Source organism: Rosa chinensis, chromosome 2 (assembly GCF_002994745.2).
Source record: "Rosa chinensis cultivar Old Blush chromosome 2, RchiOBHm-V2, whole genome shotgun sequence".
NCBI lineage: Eukaryota > Viridiplantae > Streptophyta > Magnoliopsida > Rosales > Rosaceae > Rosa > Rosa chinensis.
Window position 1 is genome coordinate 43,920,240 of NC_037089.1, and position 18,246 is coordinate 43,938,485.

General features: G+C 39.5%; 1 protein-coding gene across 1 annotated transcript; it reads right to left on the reverse strand.

Annotated features, from left to right (window-relative positions):
* Positions 1-6,436: 6,436 nt before the first annotated feature.
* Positions 6,437-11,475, reverse strand: LOC112187633 (acyl-coenzyme A oxidase 3, peroxisomal). Its single transcript, XM_024326507.2, has 13 exons — positions 10,967-11,475; positions 10,495-10,612; positions 10,280-10,387; positions 9,984-10,156; positions 9,776-9,875; positions 9,580-9,654; positions 9,322-9,452; positions 8,732-8,867; positions 8,519-8,638; positions 7,792-7,938; positions 7,575-7,679; positions 7,394-7,495; positions 6,437-6,847 (listed from the first exon to the last, which is right to left on the reverse strand). The coding sequence occupies exons 1-13, from the start codon at positions 11,422-11,424 to the stop codon at positions 6,596-6,598; spliced, it is 2,025 nt and encodes a 674-aa protein (XP_024182275.1). The 5' UTR covers positions 11,425-11,475; the 3' UTR covers positions 6,437-6,595.
* Between the last annotated feature and the right edge of the window lie 6,771 nt (positions 11,476-18,246).

Genomic DNA, 18,246 nt, shown 5'->3' on the forward strand with positions numbered 1-18,246 from the left:
CGCCAGGCCGGTTTGTAGGTTGAAAGCCTCATCCACATTGAGCTTGATAAACCCAGCCGATGGTTTACACCACTTATATAATACCCGCTGCCTACTGTTCCGAGCCGGTGGAGTATGAGCAGCTTTAAAGTCGTTCCACCAACCCAAAGTCACAGGCACAATTTCATGAGCTGGTTTACTTACCTCATCCTAAATTCAGAAATTTCTATTTCGCCAGGTAGCCCAAAGCAACATCAACAACGGAGAAAAAGCATTCGGTGTAAGGTTATAAACAACAATTAATCATTCCACCACACTGGATGCACTAGTAAGAGTAGGAATATTCGCCACTTGAAGAATACTTGCTGCATGCGGACAATCCCGGAGAGCATGGATAGGAGACTCCACTTCTTCATCACAAAACGGGCATTGGGTATCAATATCAATACCTCTCTCACTAAGCCGACTTCGTGTAGGAAGAATATTGGTAGCTGCTTTCCAAGCACACACTTTCACATTCCCTGGCACTTGAGCTTTCCACAGTTGCTTCCATAAGAGAGCACTAGGGGTAGGGGTAGAAGAATTATCCTCCAAAATTCTGTCCCTAGCTATATAATATGCAGATTTCACCGCAAATCTGCCCTTCTTGTCACCCCCCCCCCCCCCAGATCCACCAATCACCATGGTTGTGGGGACTCAGAGGTAACTCTTGGATTTTGCGAACAAGACGCTGAGGAAACAAGCTAGATAACAACAAGAAATTCCACTCACCTGGAGAAAGGAACAGGTCGGCTACCACCGTAGTAGCCGCAGACCGAAAGGAACTCAAGTCCTCTCCTATTAGCCATGGGTCGGACCAGATATTAGTAGTTAATCCATTGCCAACATGACGTCGAATGCCAGCACGAAGAATATCTCTACCTTGCATTATACTCCTCCAAGCATAAGAGGGTTGATCACCTACAGATGCTTCCCAAAAACTACAATGGGGAAAATAAATAGCTTTCAACAGTTGCCCAATTAACGAATCTGGATTTTGAACTAATCGCCATCCTTGTTTTGCCAACATCGCCAAATTAAAAGCAAGCAAGTGCCGGAATCCCATGCCGCCCATACTCTTTGGTTTGCATAAATCATCCCATGCACGCCAATGCATGGCCCGCTTGTCCTCCGTACTCCCCCATCAGAACTGAGCACAAAGTTGATGAAGTTCCTGAATAAGAGATTGAGGAATGAGGTAACAATTCATTATGTAGAGAGGCATAGCCTGAGCCACTACCTTTATTAAAATCTCTCGACCTGCACTGCTCAATAACTTAGATCTCCACCCTGTCAGCTTCTTAGATAATTTGTCTTTTAAAAAACCAAAGGTCTCAGTTTTGGATCAACCCACCAAAGTTGGGATACCCAAATACTTCTCATGTTTAGACACCACCTGCATGCCCAAAATTTGAGCCATATTGTCACGTAGATGGGGAAGAACACTACCACTAAACACCACATTACTTTTCTGTAGATTCACCTGCTGTCCGGACGCTTTCTCATGGATATTAAGCAAATGTCGAATCTTAAGATAGTCCTCAGAGCTAGCAAGCGAATAGAGCATACTATCATCAGCAAAAAGTAGATGGCTAATCGTTGGTGCCCCATCACAAATCCGGAGACCGCATGAGATATAAGAGCAGATAGACCCTCAGCACAAAGGAGGAATAAATAAGACGAAATAGGATCCCCTTGCCTTAATCACCGTTGAGGAGTAATGAAACCCTTAGGTGCACCATTAATAAGAAAAGAATAGCGTACCGTGGAAAGGAAGAACATAATCAGATTAACCCATTGCGCCGCAAAGCCCATCTTTAACATGATCCGACGTAAAAAGCTCCACTCTAATCTATCATAGGCCTTGCTAATATCTAATTTGAGGGCCAAAAAGCCTTCTTGTCCCCGTTTGAGCTTATGCATATAATTGGCCACCTCCGAGGCCACCAGAGTATTGTCAGAGATCAACCTGTCAGGCACAAATGCACTCTGTTGGGGAGAGATAATGGCTGACAAAAAAATCTTTAACCTGTTAGCCACAACCTTTGAAGCAATCTTATATAACACATTGCACAAAGCAATGGGTCTCAAATGTGACATAGTCGTCACTTCTTTGAGTTTGGGGATCAACACTACATGGGTAAAATTTAAATCCGGAGGCATCTCTGATGCGCTCTGAGCGAGCGCATAATTTAACCCTGAAATGTCATCGTTAGTATAGAATAAGTAGGGATCGTTCTAACCGGGGATTGAGGGTACACCTGTAATTGCAAAAACAAATTAATAAAAGTAAAAAGTATTATTTACAAAAATAAAACAAAGAATAAAAATATAAACAACTGAACACAAAAGGGGGTTTTAGGATTATTAAATTAAAAACTAAAATAAATAAAATAAATAAAATGTAGAAACATATATACACGGGTGGAATGAGAGAACAAAGATCAAAACCGAAACTATGATCAAATTCGATTAAACCCTAATATTGTTCATCTAAGTCATGAGAAAAGAGTTGATCATGTGAAATATTCGAAAGCAAATAATTTTCCATTTTTTACTTTTCAATGCTAATTAACCTAAGTGAAAGCACAAAGATTAATCCTATCAAACATGTAATCAAGCCCTAGAAAGCTAGTCAATCATGACATGTTTAACGCATTAAGAACAAAGAAAGGCTATCAACTCAAGTGTGCAACTTAGTATGAAAAAGTCCACCTAATTGCAATCCTCTTTAATTAAATTCTGTTTTTGTCCAAAACCTTTACTACTTCGATTCAAGTTACACAAAACAAAAAGTTGATTTCATGTTCTTAAATCTAGCACCATTCATATCAAAACCCTAAGTGTTTCGAACCACCTAAGATTAAAATACAAAAGATATCTATAAAGAAAATTTAATTAAACAAACTCACATAAGCAACTCTTGAATTACAATATAAGAGTCCAAATTCTCATTTAATCATAAAAATTCCAGAAATAATAACTTTGTTCAATCATGAATGTCAACTAAAACAAAACTAACGAAATTCAAACAAAGGTTACAAAGTAAAGGTCGAATTACATCGTGGATGGAAGATGAGGATGGATGATTTTCGTTGTGATCCTTGAAGCTTGAAAGCAAGTCTTCAATGGTGGATGGTGGAGGAATAGGTCACGGCTCCTTCTTCTCCCTTCGGCCTTGCTTGAACTCCGTGGCTTGCTTTAGAGGATGGAGAGAATTTTCTGAATGAAGAGGTGTTTGTTGTGGTGGTGTTGTTGTGTGATGGTGTAGAGAATGCTCCTATTTATAGGAGGATGGCAACTTAGTCTCCAAGTCTTCAAGATTGATCCACACAGCATTAGCCAATCAGATAACGCCACGTCAGCTCTGCTATGTCATCCAACCAATAAGAAACCTCCAATTTAACACCTTGATTTAGGAAGATTATTTTTGAATTAATTGCATGATTATTTTCTGATTTATCTCCTCAAATAACTATCCAATCATGCCACACATCTTTGACCAATCACAGAATGCCATGTCAGCTCTGTTGAGTCATCCAGCCAATCAAAAGCCTCCAAAATAAGTCCATAATCCTTCAAAATATATTATTGCTGATTTTCCCAAGATTTTATCTGATTTTTCTCTTAATTTTCGGCCAAAATACTCTTGAGTGAAAATAGGAATGAATCTGGACTTGTTTTGGATCTTTTCTCCCTTAAATCTCTCCATGGCGTCATTATCCTTGATCCTCTCTTGATTTTTGACATTAACTCCATGATTTTCACCTTATCTCCATGATTTCCCATGCAAAAATCAGATTTAATCTCCCATAATATCTCCCATATCATCATGTGGTCTCCTAATGCCTTTAGGTTTCCTAGCCTCATCAGGATTCCTGCGTTGATTGGGATTCCTAGTCGGACCAGGAAAACTTCATTTCTTCATGTCAGCTCATTTCTTCTCCATTTATTCCAATGTACCTAGAAAATAAAAATTATATTAAAATTTATTTATTTAAGGAAATAACTAAGAAAAATATGAGGAAATAATTATTAAAATGTCGCATTAAAATGCTCCTATCAATCTCCAAGTTAGTCAACATCGAGATAACCGCATTGCTAACCTCATTCCCAACCAAATCCCAATATTTCTGGAAGAAGAAAGGTGACATGCCATCCGGCCCCGGAGCTTTGGACGGATGCATTTGGAAGAGCGCTTCCCGAACTTCCATCATAGGATAAGGGGCCAATAGAGAAACATTCATAGCCTCCTTAACTCTAGGAGAGATAGCCTGGAGAACCAAGTCCTGAGCTGCCGTGTCAGAAGGTTGGGAACTAAACACTGATTGAAAATACTCCAAAATAACTTTCTCGATCCCTAAAGGAGACTCCTGCCAGCTACCATCTTGATCAAAAAGACCTTTAATCCTATTCTTCTGATGTCGATTGGAGGCTCAGTTATGAAAATACTTGGTATTCCTGTTGCCCTCCTTGAGCCAAATCGCTCTTGATCGTTGGCGCCAATAAGTTTCATCCATAGACATCAACTCATTCAGCTTCGCAGATAGCTGCAACTTGGCCTCGTGATTAGCGGGGTCAAACGGTTGTTGTAACAAATCATTGAGTTGAGAGCGAACTGCATCGACCTCATTCCTGCGATTCTGGAACATTGTTCGATCCCAGGACAGGAGGTGGTGGCCAACACCCTTAATTTTCCTATAGAGATACAGCATAGGGTCACCCGTATATGGCTCGCTCCAGGCATCCTCCACTTTCTGTGAAAATCCTTCATGAGAACACCACATCTCCTCAAATCAAAACTGCCTTCGTCGTCTCTCATGCACCGGTGGATTACGGCGAACTTCCAACAAGAGAGGGACACGGTCCGACCGACTAGGGTGCAGATGCACTACTCATGAAAAACCAAAGTCAGCTCGCCACGCCAAAGAAGCAGTGCATCTGTCCAACCTCTCTTTTGTACCAGAATCACACCAAGTGAATAAACCTCCAGCTGCCCCCATATCTTCCAGATAGCAATCTGTCAATGCTCGCCGGAAAGCTTGCATTTGTCCCAGACTCCGTAGCCTGCCACCTGACTTCTCCCCCAACTCCAAAATCTCATTAAAGTCCCCGGCAACAACCCACCTCTCCCGCGGGTTCTGGACTAAAGAACGCAGTAGGTCCCAAGAAAGATGACGTTGGCGGGTCTCCGGGTGCCCGTAGAAACCTGTAAAACACCATTCCACATCGTCTGGACCCTTCACCAAAGCGTCAATGAAGTAGCGATCAACCCTTCTGACATTGACTATGATGGAGGCGTCCCACATCAAAGCCAAACCTCCTGCTCTGTCCACACGATCAAAGTGAGCAATCTGAGAGAGTCCAACTGACCTTAAGAGAAATTCGTGCTGCTGCTTAGTGCAGTGAGTCTCACTGAGAAAAACTAAGCACGCCTTATGCTTTTGAATCAACGACTTGAGGGCATATCGAGTTTTATTATTCACGATCCCTTGACAGTTCCAAATCAGACAGTTCATGGTGACAAGAACAAGGTGACAAGCACCCACTGAAGCCGGCAAACGGCGCTGCAAAAAACCCTAGAGACCGGGGGAGCAAACCCTAGGACCGAGAAGTTCTCACTTTTTGGTTTAATGTACACCTGTTTCATCCGACGAGGTATATTTTGGAAATATGGTTCTCTTGACACATTATGAAGGAGTTAAAAATGAAGGACGAGATTTTGGAGCCCATTGATATTGAGTGATGTATTATAATTTATAAGCGACACACTATGTACATGTTCATTGGAAATTTACTCATAAAGAGGGCTGTGGTTTTTTAAATGAGTGTCAATTTCAATTCCCTATAATTTATGAAAAATCAAGGGGTTCGAAACAAGTCAAAGATCATACGAATTGATTATAAGTCGTGCATTATGACTCCTCAATGGCGAGGTTAGTGTCTCTGCCGCCATGTTTAACCACCACGAGGACTAACTGACCAGGACTTCGTGGTGCACCATCCACACCCTACAGATTAGTTGCAGAAGACGCAGCAGCCATTGCTTGCCGGCTCTAGCTATGTTCTCTGATCTCGATTCAGGTAGATATAATGTAGATCCAACTTTCTATTCACTTGTGGGATCCGGACAGTCCATGAAGGCACCATGGCTCCTCTCTTCTCAAGAATCCATACATCCCTCATCAGTATAAATGATTTTGAACAAAAACTCTCCAGTAGCCGTCTATCACTTGCTCAAACATAAATCATTTCATGTGAAACAGATCCTAGAAAATGAATTTTATACTCCTTTGGTACTACTTCGTTTGAAATGAAAAACACAAAAATGATATGTTGATGTACTTCATATGCACATAAGTATTCTGCAGTCAAGTTGGTTTGGTTTTGATTGATGTAGAATCGAAGAAGATCCCACTGAAACTAAAGATATAAACAACCATAACATTTCTTATTTAACACTTCAGAGTTGTAGCCATCATTAATTTAAATATAATGGCATACATGCTATCTTATTACAGCATTTTTTTTACATTTTGATATTTCTTCGATGAGAAAGAAGTAAATTGTGAATTTTCTAGTGCTGCTGAACTGAAGACCATGAATTTGACTCAATCCAGTTAAAAGCTATAGGACCGAGGAAAGCATCAGGGATGCCAAAAGAACTGACCAAGGCAAGTGCATGGGGTCGTAGCTCTCTGCAGAGGCTGCTTACTTCTTTCCTCACAGCAGCAACATTATCCGTTGATAAGTACCCGTATCGGAGGAATGCCACATCCTCTTCCAAGCAAATCAATGCATACAAGGTCCTCAACGTAGCTAAGACATTCTGCAGCAGAAACAAACAATCATCAGTTACTGGATTTATTTTACATTCTCACTAGAATGTCATGTACACAGTTTATGGCACAATGGTAGTTACAGACGTTACATTATGTAAGTAATCTTAAATACAGATAGTTTCTTTTTTGGGCAAAAGCAACTCAAAACCTTATCTATAATGTCATGTGTTCTGAAAAAATTGATGACTCAAGGGTAGTTACACGTTGCAATTAATCCAGAACAGACTGGCTTCCTCTATTCTTTTTTTTTTTCCTTCTTTTTTTTTGGCCAAGAGCCGGCTCAAACTTTCAGTATCCTAGCATGAAACGTGAAGCATGAAATTTTGACTCAAAAACACAACAAGACCTGAGAATGCATTCTTATTTTCCATCTATTCATAAACCCTACTCCTTTAGTCATATACAACGAACTATATAGCACCATATGTACTACAGAACCTGTTTTAGATATTTGAACCTCATCATCAACTGAGTGTCCTATCGACACAAGTGCAGTAGCAGTTTTTTACAAGGTCAATAACTGTTACTCATACCTTCAGTGAACCAGCAGGTACAGTTGCCTCTACATCGATGAAGGTTTGCAATATTGTTCGATCGGAGAAAGCTCTTCCCAAATCATCTGCTAGCTGATAACTCTGGAACCGGAAAGAGTAATGAAATGAGAGAGAGAGAGAGAGAGAGAGGTAGTTGTAGTGAAAAGAAGACAGTACTCACCAGAAGAACCGAGTACTCTTTGCTTTCTCCCTGTTTTTGTCGTTGTGACACTTCCACAGCAAAGCGATTCAGTAGATCCCGCTCTCTTAAGCAAAATGCATCCATCTAATTTAGACAATAGTGAGACTTTTAAAAGTTTTGACATGACTAATCTAAACATAGCGATGCATCCAATATGATGTGAACATAAACCACAAGTTCTGAAAAACTATAACACCTGAAATTCGATACTCTGAAGAGTAGAACTTGTAAGGCGAGATGGAATGACAGGGCAAGGTTTATTCATATGTTCTAATCCCAAAGCTTTAAATGGTTTACTTCTCTTCTGAGCTGTTATAAACTCTGCAAGAAGTGCCTTGCTGACCTGTGTTAAAAACCCAAAATATTCCACTGCTTTAGAAATAACTCTGATGTCAGACCAAAAAGTAGAATTTATAAGTAATTCTGATGAATATTGAACTGACTAAATAGAATTTATCCAAAGGCATATTTTCACCATTTATGGCTCTGCCCATGATTTGATAAACATATTCCTCCTTACTAATAACATATGACCCTAAGCAATTTCTATATATACCTGTAATATAACAACAGAACCAACAGCTTATATAAGTTATTCCAAGAGGTTCAAATTTTGGCATGGTTCTCAGAGAAACTATGCCATAACTGACTAATCTGAGTGAGTATGAAGTATGCAATCAATTTTAAACATAACAAACTTGGAATTGGGAGGACATAAAGCAGAAGGCCATTCCTATTATTCTGATAATTATGTATCATAAGGATTTTAATAAACCATTTTAACACACACCACATCTCGAAATACAATGTTTGTATTTTATTTTTTTTTAATTTGTTTTCATTGAAAAAACTTTCTTCAGTTGCCAACAATTCATATCAATAAAAATGCTGCAGTTTGAACAAAACACTATACTTGGCACTACCTGCTGCATCAGAACATTATTGTCCCCCTCAAAAGTAGACTGCACATCAAATTCACCTTTCAGATTACCAATGCGGTTTTCAGTCTTCAGACCTTGCCCTCCACAGGCTTCACGGCACTCCTGATATTTACATCAATGGCTTGAACGCAGTTTTTAAATTTAAGGGAGGCAAATTAGAAAATTTGAACACAAGTTTTCAATGCAGTTCCTGACCTGAAGAGTTCGCATGTTATGCCAGGTAAGTGTAGCCTTGAATGCACTTGAAACAACATGGATGGTTTTGCTCGACTCAGGAGTCCTCCTAACATAGATCATCTTTAGGTGATTTGCAGCAAAAGTCATAGCATATCTGCAGCACAGGAAGAATACTAATATTACAATAAAACCAAGAAGAAATAGAATGGGTTTTATATTTAACAAGGATTAGCAGTTATCCCTCAATATATTAAATTTTACTGCACCAATCCAGACCCTTAAGCACAAGATCTAGAGCAGAAAATGTGTTATTTACTTTTTTTAAACACTACAAAGGAACTTCAGAATCTTTCAACACCATAGGTATCAAAATAGCGAATACCATAGGTTGTCTGAGTTGCATACAATACCAATGCATGAAGATAATCACATGCAAAATCTAGGAGTAGGACAGCTATTAATAACTATAATGGAGTAAGAAGTATTTAGCTAGACATTAAGAAACAAGTTGTTTAAAGGGACTGCATGGATATAATTTTATTCAAGCAAAACTGTTGTTGCGATCATTGTCTAATTAAAACAAGACTACAGTGGCATGGAGTTCTTACGTCTTTGCAAGGAGAGGCAATAGCCGGTGCTGATGACTTGGGTAATCAAGCAATAGAACTTCTGGTCCGTTTGGTGTAACCGAAAAAGCCCGCCTTGTCAAAGAGTACCTTATGGCAATTGCTAAACTTATCTAAACATAGTGAAAGAAATGATTATGTCAACGATGGAAATTCCACTTGGCAAGAATAAACCTTAAAAATACCTGCAGATGCAAGAATAATTTGTACAAAATAACAGGCACCAATCTTACAAATTACCTTTGCTGTATAAATTGCACTGGTTGCTATAGTTACACGTCCAAATGTCAATGGAGCCAAGAACGCTGCGAATCTCTGAATCAAAGAAACAAAGAAGGATAAATGGAAAGAACTGATTTTCTTAAAAGAACACAAAAAAAAAAAAAAAAAACCTGGGGGGGAAACAATTATAATTCCCATTTGGAAATAGAACTACCTGATCTGGGTTTTTTATTGCACTCAGATATTGCCCTTCTGCGGAAACATCTGCTACTGAATTCAACAAATTTTCCCTGGGGATTCGGACATTGTCAAACCTGAAACACATTTTAAAATCCTTCAAGTCATATGTTTGTTTCTGCTAAGAGAAGAATGCAAATGGCATTAACAGTCGAACAAAGTTAAAGCTAGAAACATGAAATTACCATATTCGACCATTATCAACACCATTTAAACCAATTTTATGACCACAATCAGCAATACGGATGTTTGGACAGATGTTCCCATTTCCATCCCTGATCTGGGCTATAAATGCATGGACGCCTTGATTGGTCCCGGATATGATGAGTTGTGAAAAGACAATAGTGTGTGTGGCATGCTAAACATCAACAGGAAAAGAAATATATCAATATAGAGTCAGCACTGAAGGAGGAAACTTATAGGCAACTTCAGGGGAAGAAATGAAGAATGCACGGCACTACATTTCAAAGGTGACCCTTACATTAGCTGCCCCTCCAATCCAATACTTCTGAGCAGATTCACAAGGAGTATTAATGACAAACTCTCCAGTTTTTGAATCGTAAGTGGTGACTGTTTCGATTCCTCGAACCTGTAAACATCAGTCCGGAAGCAATTAGTGAAAATTTAACAAAGGCAAACAAGCATCATGTAGAGGCCCACAAAAGCAGACCAAATGATTGAACAACCACTACATACATTACTGCCGTGCCCTAACTCAGACATTGCAAAGCAACCCTTGATTGCATAATTCTCAGTGTCCCTCAGCCACTTGTCGTGATGGCGCTTTGTGCCAAAGAACAGAATGGCACCACCCCTGAAATTCATTAACCAAGTGATGACATAACAATTAGTTAATTACCCCCTTGAATTTCCAACCAAAACAAGAATTAAACAACAATTCTCTGTTACATAAGAGACTAATCCCTCTTGTTTCTGTACTCGCATTTTACCAAATAAACAATCCAAAATTAGATCAAACTGATATAAAAGACCTATATTGAGCTCAACTTAGATTCTTCTCTCCACCAAAAAACCAAAGAGCTATACATTTCTTAAATATTCGGCATCCAAGAAATTCACGAATTTTGCTTCTAACTCCAATTGACTAATACGTAACAATCTCAAACCGTATCATTCTTCTCAAAAAAAAAAAAAAAAGATGATATACCATAGAAAGAAATGCACACCGATCTTGACAGAGAGCGAATGGTCATAAATCGCAGCAACTTCTTGTAACGCAAAGTTCCTCAACTCAGCCTCAGCCCCTTTCTCGGTCAGCCAACCTCTGAAAACCCCGCGATCCAACAAGTAGGCAATCCGCTTCATCGTCATCTCCCTCTGCTGCTCCATGCTCTGGTTATAGTCCGGCGACACAAACACTCGGCCGTCGCCGGCCTCCTTCTGATTAAACAGCTTGCTCTGCCTCATCAGCCCGAACAGCCAGTCCCGCTCCTCCAGATTGTGGTGGTCCAGAAGCCTCCGCATCTCCTTCGTCTCGAATTCGAACCGCTCCGTCAGCTCCGGCGGCGAAAACCCCACGCACGGGTTGGCCGTCAGAGCCGACGAGGCGGAGGAGCGGTGGAGGTGGTTCGAGAGCACTCGGGTTCGCCACGTCACCCGATCCATCGTCAAGTTTCGGGTTCGGGTTAGGATCTGCGTCTGCGCTTATCGAGCATGATCCTTTATATATTTATATATATGAGAAATGAGAGAGAGAGAGAGAAGGGTAAAAGATGGGATTTGGGCGCGCAAGTTGGGTAACGGGTATAGGAGAGGGACAACGACGTCGTACTGACCACGTTTTTTCTTTTTCTTTTTTTGGAAAGAGACTCACATAGGGATCGGTGCATAAGCGGCATGGACATTTGTGATTGGATAGGGTAATAAATGATAGGGAGTTATCTGTTTTCCTATTGGAAGATTTCCGATGTCAGAAATCGGCATATTCTGGAACCGCTTTACTGGATAGGATCATATGATCCACCACATGGCCTATCTAACTTTCAAACTCTACCCACGGTTTTTTTTATTTCTTTCTCATTTTTTGGTTTACTCTTGTCTATTGTTTTTGCACAATTCAACTTCCATTTCCACCGATTTTAACTCATGTGCACTTGCACTAACAGGATTGGACAGCTGCATATATCAATTGAAATTTTTTGTTATGAAAAAGACATTTACTGCAAATATAATAAACTGAGATCACTTAATAAGTGTTGAGTCTTTTTCAAACAGTCATATCGATACGGTGGTAGGAGAGCCATCAGATCCTAACCGGTTTATATGGCCAACATAAATTAGAAAATAGACACTCAACTTGGTCTTTATTGAGGACGTTGCGTTTACACAGTACACTTCCTTGGGTGCTTGGAGGAGGCTTGAATGAGATAACATCAGCTTCTAATAAGGAAGGTGGGGTTGTGCGAAATCAAAGGCAGATGGCAAGGCTACGTGAAGCATTACAGTACTTCTGTCAACTTAATTACTGATCTGTTCTATGTGGGACCAAAGTTTACTTGGCAAGGAATCCGCAGTGGACATGTTATAAAGATTTGTTTGGATAGGCTTGTCGCTTCTCAAGGTTGGAAGGAGATGTGACTTGCTTCTAGGGTTCTACACCTCAACCCTAATCAATCTGACCACTTGCCTATTCTTTTGGAGCTAGGTACGAGAAACCAGGGAACGAAGGCGACGGAGGAAGCGACGGTTTAAGTTTGAGGATTTTTGGATTCGTGAAATGGAGAGTGCGTCCATAGTGGAACAAAGCTGGAAAAGTGGAGTTGGTTGTGATCCATTTAGTAGTTTAAAGTGCAAGATTTCCAAGACAAGAAGTGCAAGTTTCCTTCTTCAAAAGACAATGTGAAGTAGTAAGTAATGGATACAAAGCATTACTGAACTCAAAGTTGTATGGTAAACTTGGAATAAGACCCCAACTGACCATCTGGATACCAAATTTCTCAAAACGAACATACTTGCATCATTCAAACATATACCTTATTCTCATATTTCCAAAGAAAGATTGACCATTTTATTGATTACTAGAGTAGAGAAAAAGAAGACATGCCATTGAATAAGAAAAAGGACGGACAAATCACAATGTAGAATTGAAGAAAAGATAACCGTACCTTAAACCAAAGAAAAGAATTGATCAGCAAAGAAGAGAAATCAACAACAAACCCATTAAACTAATCAAGAGAGAATTGATCAGAAACATTATTTCAATCAACAAACCCATTAAACCAATCAAGAGAGAATTGATCGGGAACACTAATTCCATCAACAAACCCATTAAACCAATCAAGAGGCTTAGCTAAAAAGAAAAGAAAAACCTTCCATTTTGGAGCAACTCATAAAACAAAGCAAGCTTGGATGGGGAAAGCCGGAGAAGATGACTGCAAGTCTGCAATGAAAATCAATACAGGAAGAAGACCTCGACTCAATATCACGAAGAGAAGAACTGGCTACATCTCATCGACCTGCTGGCTGCTGCGCCTCTGTGCGTCCAAGAGGTGACTAGGCGAGGCTGAGAGGGAGATTGCAGATAAGTTGTTTTTTTTTTTCTTTAGGCTGAAGGTAGATATATATACATACATACATACATAGGGGACCCCTATGGTCACATCATTACAAAATATTTTGGCCCAAAATATTGTCTAAGCTTGAGCCCATATAGCCTTCTATTTGGTTCCGCCCCTGCTGCTGCTTTTACTCCACCTATCACAGTTCGTCTACAGTTAGAAGCACGATTACAAGAACTACTGCAACGTGAAATTGTATTTTGGCAACAACGGGCTAAGGTTTTTTGGCTGTAGGAAGGGGATTCAAACACCAGATTTTTTTATCAGCGTGCCTTCAATAGAAGAAGAAGAAGAAGAAATACTCTTGATGGGTTGTTTAATGAAGACAGGGTTTGGTGTATAGAAGACGATCAACTTGAGAGTATTGTTCTACGCTATTTTCGAGACTTATTTATGTCTTCTAGACCTATTGAGTTTCAGTATTTACCTAAGCCCGATACTTGTACCATTACTCTGGTCACATCATTATACTGTGCAGAACATACGAAAAAGTCACCATAACTTAATACGGTTGTGCAATTAGCATCATGACTCAAAGAAATTAACTCCAAGTAAACATCAACCAAAAGAGCACGAACTATCGAATAATTTGCAAGTAGAACAACTTCTCCCTGCCAATTTCTTCAGATAACTAGGGACGTATCTACGTGATGGGTAGATTGGGATAAAACCCAACCCAAAATTCTTTCAATCTTTTACATATTATAAGTGTGCTTCTTGAACCAGGTTCTAGCTTTGGTTCAGTTGGCAAAGGGACAAGCACTTTAACTCTTTCTAAAGAGCTGAGCTGGATTCGAGTCTCCTTGGGTTGTTTTCTTTGTTATTGACCCAAATTTTTCTCCTTTTTTTGCATCATTTTCTTCTCTTTAGTTCCTTTTTTTTGTCTCTTTCCCCATTTTCTCCCCCCCCCCCCTCCTTTTGTGACAACTTTTCTTCTTATTAGTTTTTTTTTTTTTAATTTCTTCTCTTACAAAGGCAAATCTTGTCTGCTTTTCTTTGCTCTTTCCATATTTTGTTCTCCCTTTTTTTCTTTACTTACAACATTATCCTTTAGCTATGTCTCTCCTATCAAAGCCTAAGCCTACGGGCTACCTAAGCCCATTGCATTAATAAGGGGTTGCCTTACACACCTGTTAGCTATGTCTTTGTCCATCAAGTGTAGGGCCACCTAAGCCCGATACTTGTACCATTACTCTGGGCACATCATTATACTGTGCAGAACTTACGAAAAAGTCACCATAACTGAATACAGTTGTGCAATTAGCATCATGACTCAAATAAATCAACTCCAAGTAAACATCAACCAGAAGTGCACAAACTATCGAATAATCTGCAAGTAGAACAACTTCTGCCAACTAATTTCTTCATATAACTAGGGACGTATCCACGTGATGGGCAGATTGAGCTACAGCCCAACCCAAAATTCTTCCAATCTTTTACATAGTATAATTAAGTGTGCTTCTTGAACAAGGCTTTGACTTTGGTTCAGTTGGCAAAGTAACAAGCACTTTAACTCTTTCTAAAGTGCAGGGTTCGAGTCTCCTTAGGCAGTTTTCTTTGTTATTAACCTATATCTTTCTCCTTGCACACCCGTTAGCTATGTCTTTGGCCATCAAGTCTAGGACTACCTAAGCCAGATAATTGTACCATTACTTTGGTCACATCATTATACTGTGCAGAACATACGAAAAAGTCACCATAACTGATTACGGTTGTGCAATTAGCATCATGACTCAAATAAATCAACTTCAAGTAAACATCAACTAGAAGTGCACAAACTATCAAATAATCTGCAAGTAGAACAACTTCTACCAACCAATTTCTTCATATAATCAGGGATATCCATGTGATGGGCACAACCCAAAATTCTTCCAATCTTTTACAAAGTTTAAGTGTGCTTCTTGAACAAGGCTCTGACTTTGGTTCAGTTGGCAAAGTGACAAGCACTTTAACTCTTTCTAAAGTGTAGGGTTCAAGTCACCTTGGGCTGCTAACTTTGTTATTAACCCATATCTTCCTCCTTTTTTTTGCATCATTTGCTTCTCTTTAGTTCCTGTTCTTTTTTCTTTTTTTCTTTTTTTCTTTTTTTGTCTCTTTCCACCATTTTCTCCTTTTTTTGCACCCTTCTTTTGTGACGACTTTTCTATTAATTTTTCCTATTAGTATTTAAAAAAAAAAAATTCTTCTCTTACAAAAGCAAATCTTATCAATTTTTCTTTGCTCTTTCCACATTTTGTTCTCCCTTTTTTTCTTAACTTACAACATTCTCTGTTAGCTATGTCTCGGCTATCAAAGCCTAGGGCTATGGGCTACCTAAGCCCAATGCATTAATAATGGGTTGCCTTCCACACCCGTTAGCTATGTCTTTGGCCACAAGTCTAGGGCTACCTAAGCATGATAATTGTACCATTACTCTGGTCACATCATTGTACTTTGTAGAACATACCAAAAAGTCATCATAACTGAATACGGTTGTGCAATTAGCATCATGACTCAAAGAAATCAACTTCAAGTAAACATCAACCAGAAGTGCACGAACTATCGAATGATCTGCAAGTAGAACAACTTCTGCTAGCCAATTTCTTCATATAACCAGGGATGTATCCATGTGATGGGCACAATCCAAAATTCTTCCAATCTTTTACATAGTATAAGTGTGCTCCTTGAATAAGGCTTTGACTTTGGTTCAGTTGGCAAAGTAACAAGCACTCAAGCACTTTAACTCTTTCTAAAGTGCAGGGTTCGAGTCTCCTTAGGCTGTTTTCTTTGTTATTAACCCATTTCTTTCTCATTTTTTTTGCATCATTTTCTTCTCATTAGTTCTTTTTCTTTTTTTTGGTCTCTTTCCCCATTTTCTCCTCTCTTTTTTTCCCTTATTTTGTGTCAACTTTTCTATTAATTTTTCCAATTAGTATTTTTAAAAAATTTCTTCTCTTACAAAGGAAAATCTTGTCTGTTTTTCTTTGCTCTTCCCACATTTTGTTCTCCCTTTTTTTCTTTACTTACAACATTCTCTGTTAGCTATGTTTCGACTATCAAGGCCTAGGGCTACTCGCTACCTAAGCCCGATGCATTAATAATAGGTTGCCTTGCACACCTGTTAGCTATGTCTTTGTCCACCAAGTCTAGGGCTACCTAAGATTGTGCAGAACATACGAAAAAGTCACCATAATTAAATACAGTTGTGCAATTAGCATCATGACTCAAAGAAATCAACTCCAAGTAAACATCAACCAGAAGAGCATGAACTATCGAATAATCTACAAATAGAACAACTTCTGCCAGCCAATTTCTTCACATAACCAGGGACGTATCCACTTGATGGGCAGGTTCCAATCTTTTACATAGTATAATTGTGCTCCTTGAGCAAGGCTCTGACTATGGTTCAGTTGGCAAAGTGACAAGCACTTTAAACTCTTTCCAAAGTGCAGACCTGGGCCTTCTCTATAATACTTGAACGACGAGGCAAGGAACAACCAAGAATCAAAGAAGAGAACCCACAATCTTACCCAGAAATGACAGCCGATAGGATGAGCCAATAGATCGTATAAATTAACATACAGATCAGCCACAAACCCTTCGAGCAGCACCGTCGCAGCGAAAACATAAAGCCCGGCGTCCATGTAGTAGGCATGGTTCCTGGTTCAGTTGTGATCCATCAATCTCTTTTTTTATTTTTTTATTACCTTTCCTCCTCTTCTTCTTCTTTCCCTCTTCTTATCTTCCCCCGTCCCACCAAACCATTCTTATCTCTGAACTTAAAATACAAAAAATAATAATAACAATTATTTAAATACACACACACACACACAAAGAAATTTTACTTATTAGGATAACATCACAACAATTAAAAAAACAAACGTTTTGAAAAGTCTAAAACAAAGGCAATAATCCTAGTAAGCTTCATAAAAAAATTAACGACAAATATCAAAGACTGGATCACCTGATCGGGTGCTTGGTCACTTGCATTGGAAAATTTACGAAACAATAAAGTTTTTCTTATACGAAGAGATTTATTACTAAATAGGTGCATATTTAACCCAATTTGATAATTGAAAATACATATTCTTAGCTAAAGTGCAAATTTGCCAAATTGCATTTTTTTGAAATAGGGTCAGTACGGCTGCCCTCAAGCCTTGACCATTAATGAAACCTCAGAATACATGGGGGGCACATGATACCTAAACCCCATATCACAATAAGCATAAAGAGAACAACCTGAGATATATTTACAGAAAATATGTATTCTAACAAGAACCAATTAGCGAAGAGTGCATCATTGGCTACTCTATTCGCTTTACAAATGTGGTGACATACCAGAAAGATTTTGCTCACACGGAGCCATAATTTACTATTACTATCAGATTTCCCACTATGCTACCACCGAAAAACAATTTCGGTGACACTAAATTTCGTCCTGCCACTGGGAGGCTGCAACCATTTGACGAAGCAAGGAACTCGCCACCTAACCAGAGTAGACAAGCCAACCAAGGTGTGCAGTCCGGGACAGAGCCCACGTCGCCCTACAACAACTCAGTAGGGACTTATTTCAGGCATAAAGCCACATTCAACTAAAAGAAAACAAATTAAAACAGGAATTATAAAAATCAACCACTTCGGGCCCAAAGAAGTATCACAGGCCCAATACCCAAGCAAATGGCCAAGTGACTGTATGGGCCTAAGAGTCCGGCCCAACCCAACGCCCCAATTTGACCCGTTGTTGCCGCCTCATCACCACCGTTGCTGAATCGCCAATCCACCGTCGCACCCTCGCCAAGCAGAGCTTCGCACAGCGCCGCACCTCTGAAAGGATGAGCGTCGCTTAACGTCGCATTGCCAGACCTAGAACCTTCAGTGAGTCGAGCCGCAA

Bases quoted from the DNA above. Each gene is read 5' to 3' on its own strand.
- LOC112187633 (XM_024326507.2), bottom strand. From the start codon at position 11,424: ATGGATCGGGTGACGTGGCGAACCCGAGTGCTCTCGAACCACCTCCAC. The intron at 7,939-8,518 runs GTAGTGCCAAGT...TTTTTAACACAG, and splicing joins ATAATGTTCTGATGCAGCAG to GTCAGCAAGGCACTTCTTGC. The intron at 6,848-7,393 runs GTATGAGTAACA...TTTCTGCTGCAG, and splicing joins TACCTGCTGGTTCACTGAAG to AATGTCTTAGCTACGTTGAG.